This window comes from Papaver somniferum, unplaced genomic scaffold (assembly GCF_003573695.1).
Source record: "Papaver somniferum cultivar HN1 unplaced genomic scaffold, ASM357369v1 unplaced-scaffold_76, whole genome shotgun sequence".
NCBI lineage: Eukaryota > Viridiplantae > Streptophyta > Magnoliopsida > Ranunculales > Papaveraceae > Papaver > Papaver somniferum.
In genome coordinates, this window is record NW_020650526.1 from 1,462,738 (window position 1) to 1,479,223 (window position 16,486).

The 16,486-nt window shown below is 36.8% G+C and overlaps 2 protein-coding genes, 1 long non-coding RNA gene and 1 pseudogene across 3 annotated transcripts; 2 read left to right on the plus strand and 2 right to left on the minus strand.

The window, feature by feature from the left end:
* Window positions 1–1,287: 1,287 nt before the first annotated feature.
* LOC113344360 (guanine nucleotide-binding protein subunit beta-like protein) lies at window positions 1,288–2,355 on the plus strand. The gene has a single exon (XM_026588354.1). The coding sequence runs from the start codon at window positions 1,288–1,290 to the stop codon at window positions 2,353–2,355; it is 1,068 nt and encodes a 355-aa protein (XP_026444139.1).
* Window positions 2,356–5,251: 2,896 nt separating this feature from the next.
* Window positions 5,252–6,701, minus strand: LOC113344298. Its single transcript, XR_003357743.1, has 2 exons — window positions 6,283–6,701; window positions 5,252–5,529 (listed from the first exon to the last, which is right to left on the minus strand). It is a non-coding gene; the product is annotated as an uncharacterized LOC113344298 (long non-coding RNA).
* A 7,115-nt stretch (window positions 6,702–13,816) lies between these two features.
* LOC113344361 lies at window positions 13,817–15,149 on the plus strand (annotated as a pseudogene).
* Window positions 15,150–15,524: 375 nt separating this feature from the next.
* On the minus strand, window positions 15,525–16,486 carry LOC113344465 (alpha-1-purothionin-like). Its single transcript, XM_026588436.1, has 3 exons — window positions 16,155–16,486; window positions 15,917–16,042; window positions 15,525–15,834 (listed from the first exon to the last, which is right to left on the minus strand). The coding sequence occupies exons 1-3, from the start codon at window positions 16,405–16,407 to the stop codon at window positions 15,752–15,754; spliced, it is 462 nt and encodes a 153-aa protein (XP_026444221.1). The 5' UTR covers window positions 16,408–16,486; the 3' UTR covers window positions 15,525–15,751.

A 16,486-nucleotide genomic window follows, 5' to 3' on the forward strand; every position in this document is an offset into this window, starting at 1 on the left:
TAAGGATTCAAATAATGAAGAGATAGAGGCAGGTTGTAAAACTAAGAATTCAGTCAAGTAAAAGAATCAAGAACACCCATAAGAGAAAAGCCATTAGAGTTCATCCCAAACTTTGTTTCTTTCATTTATTAGTATTTCAATACCATTATATTCATTGTAAGAACTTCATTAATATAATACAAAGTGTTTGAAAAAGATCATGCTAGTGTCAAGTGGTGTATAATCTCATTAATGTCAAAGTTGATCCTTATAACTTAGGTTTTTTGTTATTATCATCTCATCGGGTGTAGCTATCGGATTTTCGGTAACCACAGGTTTATAATCCTTAGGGCCTCTCCACTCATTGCCAATTGGTTTTTGCTCTTTCTTTAGACAACAAAAGCGAATGGAAAAAGCCAGATCAACTCCAAAACCAATGAAAACAAAAGGAATATTTTCATAATTTGAATCCCCTTCCCAACTTAATCTTGCAAGATCCTTCTTCATAACAGCTTCCTTTCCCCTATTGCATACAACTAATAAGTCACCAAACTCCTGCAAAATGCTGTAAACTCTATCTAATGCAATAGAAAAAAAAACTCCAAATGCTGTTCACCAGTCGTGGATCTCCTACCAACTTATCAAGATTTCCCTCTAGTGGCACCATTCTATCTGAAGCTTCCATTGAGGCCTGTAAATTGTTATCACAAGCCTACAGAGGAGCACAATTTACATCCCGGTTTGTGTAGTCATCTACGCTATTGAGTGATTCAGACTGCATCTAGTTCTACGAGTGAACTCTAGTGGCACGCACTACTCTCAAAATGATATTACATGGCTCGGTGTCCCCATAACAGAAGTTAGCCCATAACAAGGGAATGACAGTCCGTCACCACTAGCAATTGCTCAATTCCTAACTCTTCACTAACAACAACAATTGGAACCGAGGAGCAAGGTTGAGACTTACCTTGCTGACTTTTCTTTATGCATGATAAACTGCATCTTGCTTTTGCCTCCTTAATTTCGAACATAAATATCTTAGTAGCATGACCAAAGAAAGAGCAAAGTTCCCATTTAGGGGACGGTTAGTTGGGCAAAGGATGGGTGGATCCGTCTAGCAATAGAGGTGATGCTTATGGATTTAGTCCCGCTTAGTTGGAACTATGAAAGAATTAGAAATGACTATTCTTTTAGGCTCATGTGGTCTTTTAAGAGCGATGAAATTCTATTTGGGGGTGCGTATACTGGTCTACTTTTATATTTCCCGGAGATGACAAGATTATAAAGCCCAACATTTATAGTTTGAGAATGCTGCGCGAAGAAGAGTGCTACTTTGAAGGCTTAGTTTCACTTAGATCTGGTACTTTTGTAGGAGAAGAAAAAGAAAGAGAGGAATCAAAGGTTGTGAGCTGCATTTCTTCTGCCTCTATTGTAAACCTTGGACTAACCCTAATCCTTCAGGGAACACTAGTAGGTCACAGTGACATGGTCACAGCCATTGCTTGTCCAACCGACAACCCCAACATGATCGTTTCATCATCTCGTGACAAGTCGATCCTTGTTTGGACTCTGAATAAACAAGAAGGTAACTATGGAGTTCCTAAACGTCGTCTTACAGGTTATAATCATTTCGTTCAAGATGTTGCATTATCATCTGATACTCAGTTTGCATTATCTGGTTCATGGGATGGTGAACTACGTCTTTGGGATCTCAACACCGGTGTTACTACACGTAGATTCGTTGGTCATACTAAAGATGTATTATCAGTTGCTTTCTCTACTGATAACAATCAGATTGTTTCTACTTCAAGGGATCGTTCGATTAAGATGTGGAACTCTCTGGGTGAATGTACGTATACAATCCAGGATGGTGTTTCACATACTGACTGGGTGAGTTGTGTTAGGTTTAGCCCAAAAACATTTGAACCAATTATCGTTTCTGCTTCATGGGATAAGCCTGTAAAGGTTTGGAATTTGATTAGTTGTACGTTGAACTATACTTTAGCTGGACATGGTGGGTATGTGAACACTGTTGCTGTTTCACCTGATGGTTCATTATGTGCAAGTGGTGGTAAACATGGTGCTGCGTTGGTGTGGGATATGGATGGCGAGGGTGAGAAATTGTATTCACTTGATGCTGGTGGTATTATCCATGGTTTGTGTTTTTGTCCAACTAGATACTGGCTTTGTGCTGCTAGGGAGGCAGGAGTTAAGATTTGGGATCTTGAGAGTAAGAGTCTCGTTCAGGATTTGAAAGTCGAACCTGAGCCAGGAAAGAACAAGGCGGTTTACTGCTCAAGCGTGAATTGGAGTTCGGATGGAAATACTCTTTTCGCTGGGTACACAGATGGCTCCATTAGAGTTCGGGGTTACTAAAAACTGCCCGATACTCTAGCATATGGCATGCAGTGGGAATCAAGTTCGTGTTTCGTGTCCTGTCTTTATGCAGTACATCTTTCTTTATAAAAATTTAAGATTAACTACTCGTTACTTGTATGTAAGGAGAGAGAAATGTCAGAGGTTCCCTGGTCCTTGGTCACCGGAAAACGCAATCGGAATATTAAGGGAGGAGGTCGTGGATCCATTCTTCAGGATAACGAGTTAGCTCTGAAATGCAACATTCAGGCGAAAGCTTATGAGTTGTGGGGTAACAGCAAGATGATGACCATTAGGGAAACCTGTAAAGGGAAAAGATGGATTAATTCTTTCACCGTCGATGGGGGTTTATGGTTGATTGCAAAACTCCATGAGATTCTTCATGAAGAATTTCTCAAACAAGAATGGTCGTACTCATGTAAAACAGAATGGTTTCATCTATCCAGGGATAAATACAAAGGAGGGGAATGTTTGAAGTTATCTATTCCTGATTCTAAAGGATTTTTGCATCCTAGTTACTTTCCGATGGGGAAGAACAAACAGGGCTGGAATGAATTTTGTAAAACCCTTGAGAGATGTTGCAATTACAGCCACAATAAACCTCACACTTTCAGGTGTGTTCGGTTATCTTGACATATGGTAACCGATCTGGCCCAAATTTACATAAAAAATTTCATTTTTTTTGAAAGTTAGGAGCAATTCAACCAATATTATCTAAGTTTGAAGCATACCTGGGTACCCAAATATCCTTCCTCCGGTTGTGGTTGGTAAAATCCATCGTTTTTCATGTTTTCCTTCTTCATCTTCTCTAACTTTACTCTCTCAATAATTCTACTTCTTTAAAAAAAACCATCTGATTTTTCAATCTCACTAATTATCTTTAACTTAATCATCTCATTAATCATTACACTAACTTTTATTAACACTAACTAATCATCACCCAAAATTAATCAGGAGGATAATTTAGGTATTAATATAAATATCTAGATAAGGGGTGACCTAGATTTACTTCTAATGTCTTTACCCAAAATAAAATCATGATCCCAAAAAAAATTACGGTCCCCAAAAAATCGTTCTTTTGATAAGTGTAAAAAGCCCATGATATTAGAGAGCCCAGCTTCTTCAATACCCAGCAACTCTCTCAATCGGGAATTTATCAACCCCATGGGAGATATATCTAGTGGATCGGTGGATGATGGTATGTATGCCTAGTATATAGTTTTGGAACCAGATATCGACATGTCGACTCAGTACGAGCTAATTAAGGGCACTCATTCCAATTTAGATGATGGGAAAATCTCAATTTCTGGTTGCAGGGAGAATATTGAGCAGCCTAACCCATCATATAGTTCAATCAATTCTCAAGAGATTGTTAGTCCGCTGAATCAGGGTACAATCTGTGGTTCCAACTTAGAAGAAGGAGAAATCCCAATTTCAAGTTGCATGGAGAATATTGAGCATTCAAAAGTAAATCAATTACAATCTTCGTTTAATTCAATCCATTCTCAAGAGATGGTTATTCCACAGTGTTCTTCGTTGGGTTCTCAAGGTTTAAATCAAAAGGTCGATTCAAAACCAACATACTAGGTAAGCAGCGTTGAAACCCTCCTCATTCTTGTGTTTTTGGGCAGACAATGTGATCCAGTTAAATTAAGCAAGGCTCAAAGATATTTGGAATACAAATTTGGTACTCTATTTGACATGGCAAAAGGAGTTTTAAGTCCTACTGCTACGGGAATGACTTTTCCTGATTCTAAAGAAGAATTTATGGAGATGATTGTCCATGGAATTCATCTTCATGTTGATGCTTTAAAAACCAAATTTGTGAAGGGGAAGAGGCGGATTCTAGTGGAATTTCTATTCCATCAAGAGTTTCTCCTAGTCCCGTGCATGAGTCTCATGGATTGGATCAAATGGAAAAGGGGAAAATTCCTTTTCTTCAGATTCGTCAGTTCCCCTGGATTTGAAACATATAACCGATTCCAAGGGATTGAAGATATGAGGTTTCTTCAAAAATTGTCGACATCAGCATTACCAAATCAGTAGTTTCCGAGCCAGTTCAAGGAGTTCACACCAAGGTTTGCAGGAAGTCTAAAGTAATGGGTCTCCTACCAAATAAGACATTAAGCATCAAAAAGAATTTTTCAAAATCTCTTACCAGCCCTGTAAGATTTCAGTAGATAATCTCATGGAGTTTGGTTGTATAATGGGATTAAGCTTTCCATCTTCAAAGGCAATTCGTCAACAAATGTTTAGTGATGTGGCGGAAAATCACAAGGGTTTATATGTGGAAGAGGTTGATGAAAATCATACATATACGTAGCTTGCGCTCTTGTTTTAGTTCGCAAGTAACAATGGTGATTTAGTTTCTAAGTTTTGTCAAAAGGCCTTTGTTTCTTTTTATTTATCCTTGAACTTTTTTAATTTGGTTGGGTTACTTTCCCTCTTTTTGGTGTAGTCGCTCGCGCACAACTTTGTGTGCTTCTTAATACAATTCCTTTTGATCGATCAAAAAAAAAAAACTACTCGATACTTGTGTTCATCCTACCTTTTAAAGTTCTCAGCTTGCTTTCGGAATAGTAGTTATTTTAATTACGCGTACTTATCTCTCTATATTACATATTATGCTCTCATGTTTTATGAACCACTATCCTGCGACATGCCGGTTCTGAAGCCTTCATCACTGGTTTTCGTGTTGTGAATATTTTGCCATCCTTAGTTTTATATTAAGATGTTCATAATAAAGGTAAAATCGGCAATGACAGTGGTTTGATAATGATTGGTGGAAGAGACAAATTTTTGAAATTGCTTTGCCTCAGGAAGAGTCAACTAGTGTTATGGGACCAGCTAAACGTACCTCTTCAACACCACGATGAAAAACTTGACCAACACCTTAAAAAATGTCTTCCCAACCATTAGATAAAGGAGGTTTTAATACATCATGACCTTTCGTCAGGCATTTAATCTTTAAAGTCTCAGTAAACTCACTACATCATTCATCGTCACTGAGCCACTGCACGAAAATACCAGATAAATCGCTGGAAGCGGCACCATGAGAAACTTTCGATCAAGAAACAACAGTTAGACCTTGGAGAGAAAAATCATAACTGATAAACACTTTCTCACAACCTTCACCATGACTAAATCTTATGGTATGAGAGAGACATAACGAACCTGATAAGAAAAAAAAGGAAGGTTTACATAAACAAATGAACTAAAAAAGATGTATAAACCAGAGTTTATTCTTCATCTTTAAAATAGTTCATTCTAACAGATCAACACCTAAATTCTTAACAAAAAATGAGTTCATTCTAAAAGATGAACACCTAAATTCTTAACAAAAAAAGAGTTCATCCTAAAATATGAACACCTAAAATTCTTAATAAAAAACAGTTCATTCTTAAAGATGAACACCTTATTCTTAACAAAAAAAAAAATAGTTCATTCTAACAGATGAACAATTAAAATTCCCAACAAACAAGAGTTCATTCTTAAAGATGGATTCTTAACAAAAAAATAGTTCATTCTAACAGATGAAACCTAAAAATTCTTGCCAAAATGAGTTGATTCTTAAAGATGAAGACCTTATTCTTAACAAAATAACTTCATTCTAACAGATAAACACCTTGTTTCTTAACAAAAACGAGTTCATTAATTCTTTCAGATTCAAAAACTGAAACATAGTTTGCAAACTAATCAAATAAAAAAACAACTAATCAGATGCAAAAACTGAAACATAGATTGCAAACTAATCAAATATTAACAACTAATCAAAAAAGCATAGATTGCAAAAAATACTGATCTGCAATGCAAAAACTGAAATATGATTCATAAACACAAATCTAATCGTGACATTAACATGCAATAGCTAATATGCATAATGCAAAAACAAAAAAAAAAATCAGAGAGAATTAGTATGAAACTCACCAGAAACAAGAAGAAATCCCTACTTACTTCAAAATTTATCCTTAATCGAATCAAGTCAAATCTTCGCAACCAAAAATCAAATTATTCTCTGTAAAATTTAATCAATCTCCCCTAATCAAAAATTCAAATTTAACCTTTGTAAATCAAATCGGATCTTCATATGATATAAAATCAATCTTCAATTAAGGAATCTTCGTAATCAAATCATCTTTGTAGAATCAAAAATCCGAGTTCTTAAAATCATACTTCGAATATCAAATCTTTGTAACCAAATCAGCTCTGCAAATTCAAAATCAGTCTTTGTAAATCAATCAGTCTCTGAATCAACTTAATCTCTGTAAAAGTGAATCAATCATCGTAATCAAACCGATTCAATCTTCATAACCCTACAAAAATTTGATTTATAGAGTTGAGCAAAAAAAAATCTACAGCAGCTGAGAGTAGAGAGAGAAAAATTCTGAAACTGAATTTCCTGCTTTCATAATAGTTCAGTATATATACGATAATTAAAGGGTATTCAAGTAATCAGAAAAGTAAATTTCGCGTGGGTATTGTCCATCCTAGGACAAAATAATAATTTCTAAGGCCAAATAATTCTTTTTTTTTTGGAAAGAGACCAAATAAACAATTGACTAGGACAACAAGACCAAACTAATCTAATTATATTATTTCTAGGACTATGCGGTAATTTCTACGTATAAATTCCTCCCAAAATATAGTATCCTTGCCTTCTTGATAATCCTCAACCATACATCTGCCTTTCCATCCATATAAAGAGTTGCCATATAAAGGTATTCTTGGCTAGTATATTACATGATTCGATGCCCCCATAACACAAGTTAGCCCATAACAAGGGACGCAAAGGTAGGACTAGCAATTGCTCGATTCCTAACTTTTTATAACAACAACAGCTGGAACCGAGGAGGAAGGTTGAGACTTACCTTGCTGACTTTTGTTAATGCATTGCATCTTCCTTTTGCCTCCTTTCGAACATAAAATTCTTAGTAGCATGACATGACCAAAGAAAGAGCAAAGTTCACATGAAGATTCATTATAAAGACATCATCAATCCAAGTACAACACCAAACAAGACCTTAACCGATTAGCTGGCCAGAGGGTGGGTGGATCCTCCAGTATTATTAGGTGTGGCAGCCGAAACAGGTTAAAACAGATCTTGTACGAGTAGGTGATGCTTATGGATTTAGTCTCGTATGTAGTCCACAAAAATTAAGTCCAATATTTTAGATCACGTCAATATAGGAACATGGAGAATCCGTTTTAATTACCATTTGCTATTGTAGTTTAGGGTTTCGTCCCTTATACATACGTCAAATTGAAGTTATTCGAAGGGTGGAGAAACGATGTCAAGCGTTCCAGAAGAGATCATCCACGAGATCCTTTTAAGGTCACCAGTGAAATCCCTATTAGTTTGTAAGTGTGTATGCAAAAATTGGTTTTCTTTAATTTCTAGCACTGATTTTGTTAAGATGCATCATTAACACTCTTACTCAAAGGGCATGACAGCTGGAGGGGTAACAGCCTATTCTCCATAGGTTATGATTCATATGAGTTACTACTGTCCAAGTTATTATCGTGTGAGACCGATAGATTTGTTGAGTATGCATTGGAATGGCAAATTGATTACCCGTTCAAATTTTTAGATTATAATGTTCAACTTATGGGTTGTTGTAATGGTCTGGTTTGCCTATGGTTCTTCAATAAGTATTTTTTCTGTCTTTGGAACCCAGCCACAAGGGAGTACAAGGAAATACCTAATCCAATTATAAAAGATCATGCCGGTATGGCTGAATTTGGTTACGATTACAACAGCAGTGATTACAAGCTAGTAGGTGTCAGTATGTGACTGTGTTTATCCCTACAACAGTTGAACCAATTATCGTTTCTGCTGCATGGGATAAGACTGTCAAGCTTTGGAATTTGACTAACTGTACGTTGAGAACTACTTTAGCTGGACGTGGTGGGTATCTGAACACTGTTGCTGTTTCACCTGATGGCAGGTTATGTGCAAGTGGTGGTGAAGATGGTGTTGCGTTGGTGTGGGATTTGGATGCTGACGGTGAGAAACTGTGTTCGGATGGAAATACTCTTTTCGCTGGGTACACTGATGGCTCCATTAGAGTTTGGACTAGGATTTACTACTAGTAGGCATATGGTATGCGTGGGAATCAAGATCGTGTTCGTGTCCAGTCTTTATTCAGTACATCTTTCTTTATAAAAATTTCAGACTAACTATTTTATCAAACTCGATAATTGAGGTCTACTCAATATACATTAATGTGCTACTTTATAGTACTTGTCAACCTGACACACCAGTCACAAAGGTAAAAAGCTCATAGGCACACAGCCCTGAAACCAAATAAAACTACGATAAGTTTTGTAGTATTATCCAGCCCAAAAATACAACACAGCAGGCGTAAGAATTTGTTCATTTGTTAACCATATATGTTACTATCACAATCCGGACAGAACCCCACTTGACTACGCACAATGAGGTCTATACTCTACAATTACTGACTGGAAAGAGACAGAACGAGAAAGCTACGTATCCAGCAGCATACGAAAGAAAAAAAGCAATAAAGACAGTAGACAGAGAAGAAAAATACTAAAAAGGAGACAATTCAAGATTCTGCGGTGCAGCATATGCAAGAAAAAGAAAAAAAGCAATCAATAATGGCAACTGCAAGATGAAACTTAGCTTATATAATAACAACTCTCTTTATTGATGTTTAGAAAATCTCTCAAAACTAAACACAAGCTCTAATCTTGCTCATATGATCAACCACAACTTTGGTGATCATATATATATAGAACTATGAATTCCTTTTCCTAGTCCTATTACCTTATTACATGTCTTTCCTTTTCTTAGAACTAGATGACTTCTAATTCCCATAGGATTACATCAATTTTCTAATCTTGTCCTAACCATCTTGTCAGTGACTTATATGTTGAAGTTTAACCAACATTCTCCCCGTTAAGCTTCAACCTTACCCGTGACATATCTTGTACTCCAATCAATTGTCTCATTTCTTCAAACTTGATCCGAGCTAATGCCTTTGTCAATATATCTGCTTTCTGCTCAGTTCCTGGTATGTGTTCAACGTTAATGACCTCCTTCTCGATGCATTCTCGTATGAAATGATACCTTTTGTGAATGTGTTTCGTCTTCCCATGAAACACTGGATTTTTAGTGAGTGCAATTGCAGACTTATTATCAATCTTGATGAGAACTTTTTCAGGTTCTCTTCCTTTGATTTCACCCAAAAGTTCTTGAAGCCATATTGATTGTTTAGCTGCTTCTGTTGCAGCCATAAACTCAGCTTCACAGAATGAGAGAGCTACAGTGTCTTGCTTCTGTGAACACCATGTAATAGGTGCTTCTCCTAGATAAAATATATGACCAGTTGTACTTTTTCCATCATCTTGGTCAATATTATGACTGCTGTCACTATACCAACAATTCCTTTTGATCCTCCTCGACCATACTTCAATCCATAGCTGATTGTTCCTCTTAGATATCTCAATATCTGCTTTATTACATCACCATGAGACTTGCGTGGACTCTGCATATAATGGCTTGCTACTCCCACAGAGAAAGCCAAGTCTGGTCTTGTGTGTAACAAGTACCTAAGGCATCCAACATTTCTTCTATAACTCGTTGGATCAATCTCGGCTTCTTCTTGTGCCTTTGAAACTTTAAGTACAAACTCCGTTGGTATCTTAGTTGGATTACAAGTTTCAAGTTCTGCTTCTTTCAGAATTCTCCATGCATAAGCTTCTTGTTTAATCTGAATTCCATCTACTCCTTGATGGACTTCTATGCCAAGGTAATAAGTGAGTTTTTCGAGGTCTGACATCTCAAACTTTGATGACATTTCTCTCTTGAACTCATTGATCACCTTAAGGGAGTTGCCAGTCAAAAATAGATCATCTACATAGACTGCAATCACAAGAAGCGTTCCCTTTTCTTCTCTTCTGTATACTGATGTTTCTTTAGAGCACTTAACAAATGTGATTTCTCTTAAGATTTGATCTAACTTTGTATTCCAGGCTCGAGGAGCTTGTCTTAGACCATATAGAGCTTTTGATAACTTATAAACCTTATGCTCTTGTCCTTTTACTTCAAAACCTTCTGGTTGTTCAACATACACATCTTCTCGCAATTCACCATGTAAGACTGTTGTCTTAACGTCTAAGTGGTGAATTTCCCATGAGTTTGATGTTGCTTCTGCTATTAAGAGACGAATTGTCTCTAGTCTAGCAACTGGTGCGAAAACTTCATCAAAGTCTATGCCTGATTCTTGTACGTATCCCTTAGCTACAAGTCTTGCCTTATATTTGTTGACAGTACCATCAGCATTCCGTTTTATTTTGAAGATCCACTTAAGACCAATCACTTTTACCCCACCTGGCTTATCAACTAGAAACCAAGTCTTGTTTCTGTTGATTGAAATAATTTCTTCTCTACATGCTTGTGTCCATTTAGTCGAGACCTTTGCTTCCTGAAAATTCCTTGGTTCATCATTAACAGAAAGTAGCATAATCTCACATTCTTCTGCATCTTGAAGAACATAATCCTCCAGATATTGTGGCTTTTGTATCTGTCTTGTTGATTTTCGCAGTGGAATGGGTTGAGTTATTTCATCGATCTCCTCTTCTTCTTCTTCTTCTTCTTCTTCTACTTATTCGTTATTCTCAGTGTTTTCATTATTCTCTTCTTCTTCTTGATTAACATCATTGTTTCCGTTGGTATTGATGATTATGGGTCCTTCGCCTTCATCAATTACTTGACCCCATGTCATGTGAAACATTCCTGGATCCCTACTTGGTCCATCATTAGTTTCTTTCCAGTTCCAGTTTGCTTTTTCATCGAATACCACATCTCGACTCATTATCACTCTTTTCGTTGTTGGATTGAATAATCTGTAAGATTTGGATCCAGGCTCAATTCCTAGATTCACAAGAGTCTGAGATCGATCATCCAGTTTCTTAAGAGTTGCAGAATCAACTTTTGCGTATGCTTTGCAAACAAACACTCTTAAATGATCTATGTTTGGTTTTTCTTTCGCAAGCTTTCATATGGAGTCATGTCTTTCAGAGTTTTCGTAGGTATCCTGTTTATTAGGTATGTGGAGTGTCGTACATCTTCTCCCCATAGATAATTAGGTACTGGCATAGCCTTTAAATAACTTCTTGTCATCTCCATTAGAGTCCTGTTTCTCCTCTCCACCACTCCGTTTTGTTGTGGTATCCCTCGAACCATCTTGTTCTGAGACATAGTTTTTAAGGTTCTGAAACTTATGTGTCCTAATCTTGCATGCCACTTCCATGTCTGATCTTCCAGTCTCATATTCAGACACAATGGCCTTCCAATCATGAGACTTATCTTGTAGAGTCTATTCTGTGAGCGTGAGACTCTAACTAAAAGTCTTCCACTTGGGTCATGAACTGTTAGATAATCTTGTCGCATTCTAACATCACATCCAACTTCTGTAGCTTGTCCTAAACTTAGAATGTTTCTTTGTAAGTTTGGGATGAAGTAGATGTTTGTGACAATCTTCTGTTCTCCGGTCTTTCTCTGAAATAAAATTTATCCTTTCCCTTCAATATCTACAAAAGATCCATCCCTAAACTTCACTTGTCCTTTGATTTTCTCATTGAGTTCAGAAAAGTAGTGTCTCTTACCAGTCATGTGATTGCTGGCTCCATTATCTAAATACCAGATTCTTTCTTCTCCATCCTTTGATTCGTAGTTCTTTGGTATTAGTTTCCCTTCGTTTAATAATACAACTTCGTGCATGAAAAGAGTTGTATCTGCTTCCCTTGTTTCATTCTTGTTTGTTTCTTCCATCTTTTGTATTCTTTCAGGGCATACAGAGGAGAAGTGTCCTGGTTTATCACATCTGTAATAAATAATGTTTGATATATCCTTATTTTCTTTCCCTTGGTTTTGATCATTCTGACTTGTTGTTCTATCTTGTGAGTTAAACCTTCCTCCCCTTCCTCGGCCTCTGTTTCCTCTACCACCTCTTCCACGACCTCTTCCTATTGTCTCAGAGTTTTGTTGGTAAGAGTTTGTGTACAAGAGTTTTCCTTGAGTTTGTCCATTGTTTTCTTCATCAAGGATTCTTTATTCATATGTTTTCAATTTTCCAATTATATCATCATAGCTAGTCTTCTTTAAATCTAAGACTTGTTCGAGAGAAGCTATGATATGAATATACTTGGATCTTGGTAAACTATTGAGAAACTTCTTTACCAGTTTATCTTCATCAATGGATTGTCCAAGTGACGCAGCTTTTGAGGATATCTCTGATAGCTTTCCTGCAAAGCTATCAATAGTATCAGTTTCTTTCATTTTCATTCTTTCAAATTCAGACATTAAGGTTTGCAGACGGGCTTCTTTAACTCGATCAGCTCCGAGATTACGTGTCTTTATTGCATCCCAAATTTTCTTTGAAGTTTCCTTTTCACCAACTTGTAGAACAAGACATTCTGGTATTGCTTGAAAGAGTAGTCCAATGAAAACATTGTTTTTGTCTGGGTCCAATGTACCAGGATCAATTGTTTCCCAAACTTTGTAGATTTTCATCAGTACCTTCATTCTCATGGCCCATACTGTGTAGTTTGTGGCGTTGAGGATTGGAACTTGTATTGATGGTGGTGTGAACTGTTTTGCACCCACAATGGTGGTTTCGTTTTCCATGGCTCAGAAACAAGCTATGATACCAATTAATGGCAACTGCAAGATGAAACTTAGATTATATAAAGACAACTCTCTTTATTGATGTTCAGAAAATCTCTCAAAACTAAACACAAGCTCTAATCTTGCTCATATGATCAACCACAACTTTGGTGATCATATATATATAGAACTATGAATTCCTTTTCCTAGTCTTATTATCTTATTACATGTCTTTTCTTTTCTTAGAACTAGATGACTTCTAATTCTCTTAGGATTACATCAATTTCCTAATCTTGTCCTAACCAGCTTGTTAGTGACTTCTATGTTGAAGTTTAACCAACAATAAAGACAATAGACAGAGAAAAAAAATACTAAAAAGGAGACAATTCAAGATTCTGCCGTGCATCATATGCAAGAAAAAGAAAAAAAGCAATAAAGACAGTAGACAGAAAAGAAATATACTAAAAATGAGACAATTCAAGATTTTGCCGTGCAGCATATGCAAGAAAATGCTTAATGAAGACAATAATAAATAAAGAAGAAAAATCCTAAAAGTAGACGATTCTGTATTTTTCTTTGCACAAAAGAATACGTTTACGTGTATATATTTATTATATATATATACACACCCATATATATCGTAACCAATATACCTAGCTAATCATTGTATAGATGAGAGCAGGGACGGACCCAAGAAAAGATAAATTTCCTTTTAAGACCCGGGCTAGAAGTCTCGGTCGAGCAAAAAAAAAAGAAATGACTTGTGGACTGGGAAGCCTACCCGGGCTAAAGCCCCCTTTAGCCCAGCTGTAGGTCCGTCATCGTCATTGGATGAGAGGAAGAAGAGTTGGTATTATTGGAGCAGGAATTAGTGGGTTATTAGCATGCAAATACGTTCTTGAAAAAGGATTTGAACCCATTGTTTTTGAATCACAACCCGGTGTTGGTGGAGTCTGGACTCATACTCCTAAAACAACAAAACTTCAATCATCTAAACAAGCTTATGAATTTTCTGATTTTCCATGGCCATGTTCTGTACAAGAAGAGTATCCAAATCATAATCAAGTTATGGAGATTTAGAATCTTATGCTCGTCATTTCGGTTTACTCCCATACATCAAATTCAACACCAAGGTTATCGACATCAACTATTGTGTTCAACAAGGCCAAGATATGCGTTCTTGGAGTCATTGGGGTGGTACTGCTACTGGTAACTGTTTCACTAATCCGAAAAATAAATGAGAAGTTACTACTACCTGTGCTGCTGCTGTTCAAGGACACCTATACCAAGATCCCCGAGTATATGAAGTAGAATTTGTGATTCTGTGCATCGGGCGGTTTAGCGGGACTCCAAATATTCCTGATTTTCCACCAAAGAAAGGTCCAGAAGGTTTCGTCAATGGGAAAGTTATACACTCTATGCATTACTCTGCCATGGAGGATTCTGAAGCGACGAAATTCGTCAAAGGAAAACGTGTTACAGTCGTTGGCTACCAAAAATCCGCTCTAGACATTGCTAATGAATGTGCCACTGTCAACGGTAACTATTACATTTTGAATAGTCATACTGATCGAATGTTCTTATATCCATGAATTCTTAACATTAGTCAATTTTTGCAGGAGTTGAAAATCCGTGCACGTTGTTATACAGAAATTTACATTGGAATATACCCGCTGATTATAATCCATATACCGTTCTTGCTTCGCTATATCTTAATCGTTTCTCCGAACTGATGCTCTACAAACCTGGTGAAGGACGATTCCTTAGTCTCTGAGTTACTTTACTTTCACCTTTGGTAAGTCACTTCTGATTTAAAACAATTTTACGGCAAATCTATCCTATAATTGGCAGTAATAGGATATTCCGAAAGCTATGCAAATTTGTATACATCAGAAATGAGGGTCCGATGGTTAGCAGATTTCTCGAAGACGGATTCAAGTTGCCAAGCATAAAAGAGATGGAGAAAGTTATGTTGGAATGGGAAAAATATATGAAACGCTACTCTAGTAGGGGTGCTTGCATTGGCGCATTGCATACTTGGTACAACGATCAGTTGTGTAAGGATATGGGTTGTAATCCTAAGAGGAAGAAGGGATTTTTTGCAGAACTCTTCGAGCCATATGGACCAACTGACTATGCAAACCTTACTCCCGGCAAGAAATAATTGATATTCAACTTTGTGCCAGATTCAAGGATTTGGGAACCTTTGTTTGTATGAGTGATCGAGCTCATGTTTATTCATTACCAAAATTAAAGATTTTTTTCTAGGATCCATGAATGTCCAAGGCGTTAATAGTGCAGCAACACCGACCTCATAAGTGAACCAGTGAATTCTAGAAAGGCAGGACTCCAAAGAAATCATCCAGAATTGACCAGATGATCTTAGGTTGTTCAGGAAGGTTGTTAGAGCCTAGAATTATCTAGCCTTAGCATAGTCGGTATATCTAGAGAATGCTTTGTAGAATAGAATTAAGAGTCCGGTAAAAGCTTAACAAATATGTCATCAATCAACTTATGAAAGCGCGAAACACATAATACATTGGCATGTCCTGATAATAGTAGTAAGTATTAATGATACCTGCATAATGCAATATACAATCTTCGTCATGCATACATGACGACTTTATTTATAACACACTGACAATTATGCGAAATATTATACAGTACAACACTGACACACAATAATCATCCAAAATACAAAGGTAGCATATAAGATATATTAGGCCAGCTTGGGTTGCTTGAACGTCATATCTCCATTAATCTGTCTTAAGCCGTAACCGCAGCTTCAATATTGGAATTCTTGTTGCAGAGCTCCAAGCATGCATTGTTACATCGTTCCACTTCTTCGTCTAGTTTTAAATACAACTACCATTAGATGAAATAGTTTATATTAAAGTAAAAAGGAAAAAAGAGTGTGTTTGATAATTTTACCGGAAGTCGGGGACTGGGGAGTAGCAATCATGTTATCACCACATTCAGAAGATACACAACCCAACTTGCAGTACTCATTGATTTGAGAGGCATGATCTTCTACGTTGGTTTGTTGTTCAAATTCCTCTAGTAACCAGAAAGCAAATTGGATTAAAATGGAATCTTTTGTATTCCTGAGTCCTGACAAATAAGCTACCATAATTTTTTCCATTAATATGATGAGTTCATTTTTACGTACCGGAGTTTAGAAAACCACTTAATTTGGGGTAACCTCTGGGGAACTTGTTCCCTCCAACGATTTTGCAGCTACAAGTTGATGCACATACTTGCCTGGCAAATCGTAAACGACATGCGTTGTAGCAATTTCTTCCAACGGTGCTTTTGCAGCAGCTCTTAGCCTCTACTGGAGTTTGTACTATAAACGACCCCAAAATGAGTAGACCCATGATCAGAGAGCCGAGAGGAGTTTTTACACATTTGCCTGCTTCCATTTTGTTACTTAATTTTTACTCTTCTCTAATATTTGATTTTTTTCTCTTCTTGAATATTTGATTATCTTGAGTACATGTG

What these genes read in the sequence shown, in the direction of transcription:
- LOC113344360 (XM_026588354.1), top strand. Translation starts at nt 1,288, where the DNA reads ATGCTGCGCGAAGAAGAGTGCTACTTTGAAGGCTTAGTTTCACTTAGA.
- LOC113344465 (XM_026588436.1), bottom strand. Translation starts at nt 16,407, where the DNA reads ATGGAAGCAGGCAAATGTGTAAAAACTCCTCTCGGCTCTCTGATCATG. An exon ending in AAGTGGTTTTCTAAACTCCG is followed by an intron (nt 16,043 to 16,154) that starts GTACGTAAAAAT and finishes TCTGGTTACTAG; the next exon opens with AGGAATTTGAACAACAAACC. An exon ending in TCCCCAGTCCCCGACTTCCG is followed by an intron (nt 15,835 to 15,916) that starts GTAAAATTATCA and finishes ATTTAAAACTAG; the next exon opens with ACGAAGAAGTGGAACGATGT.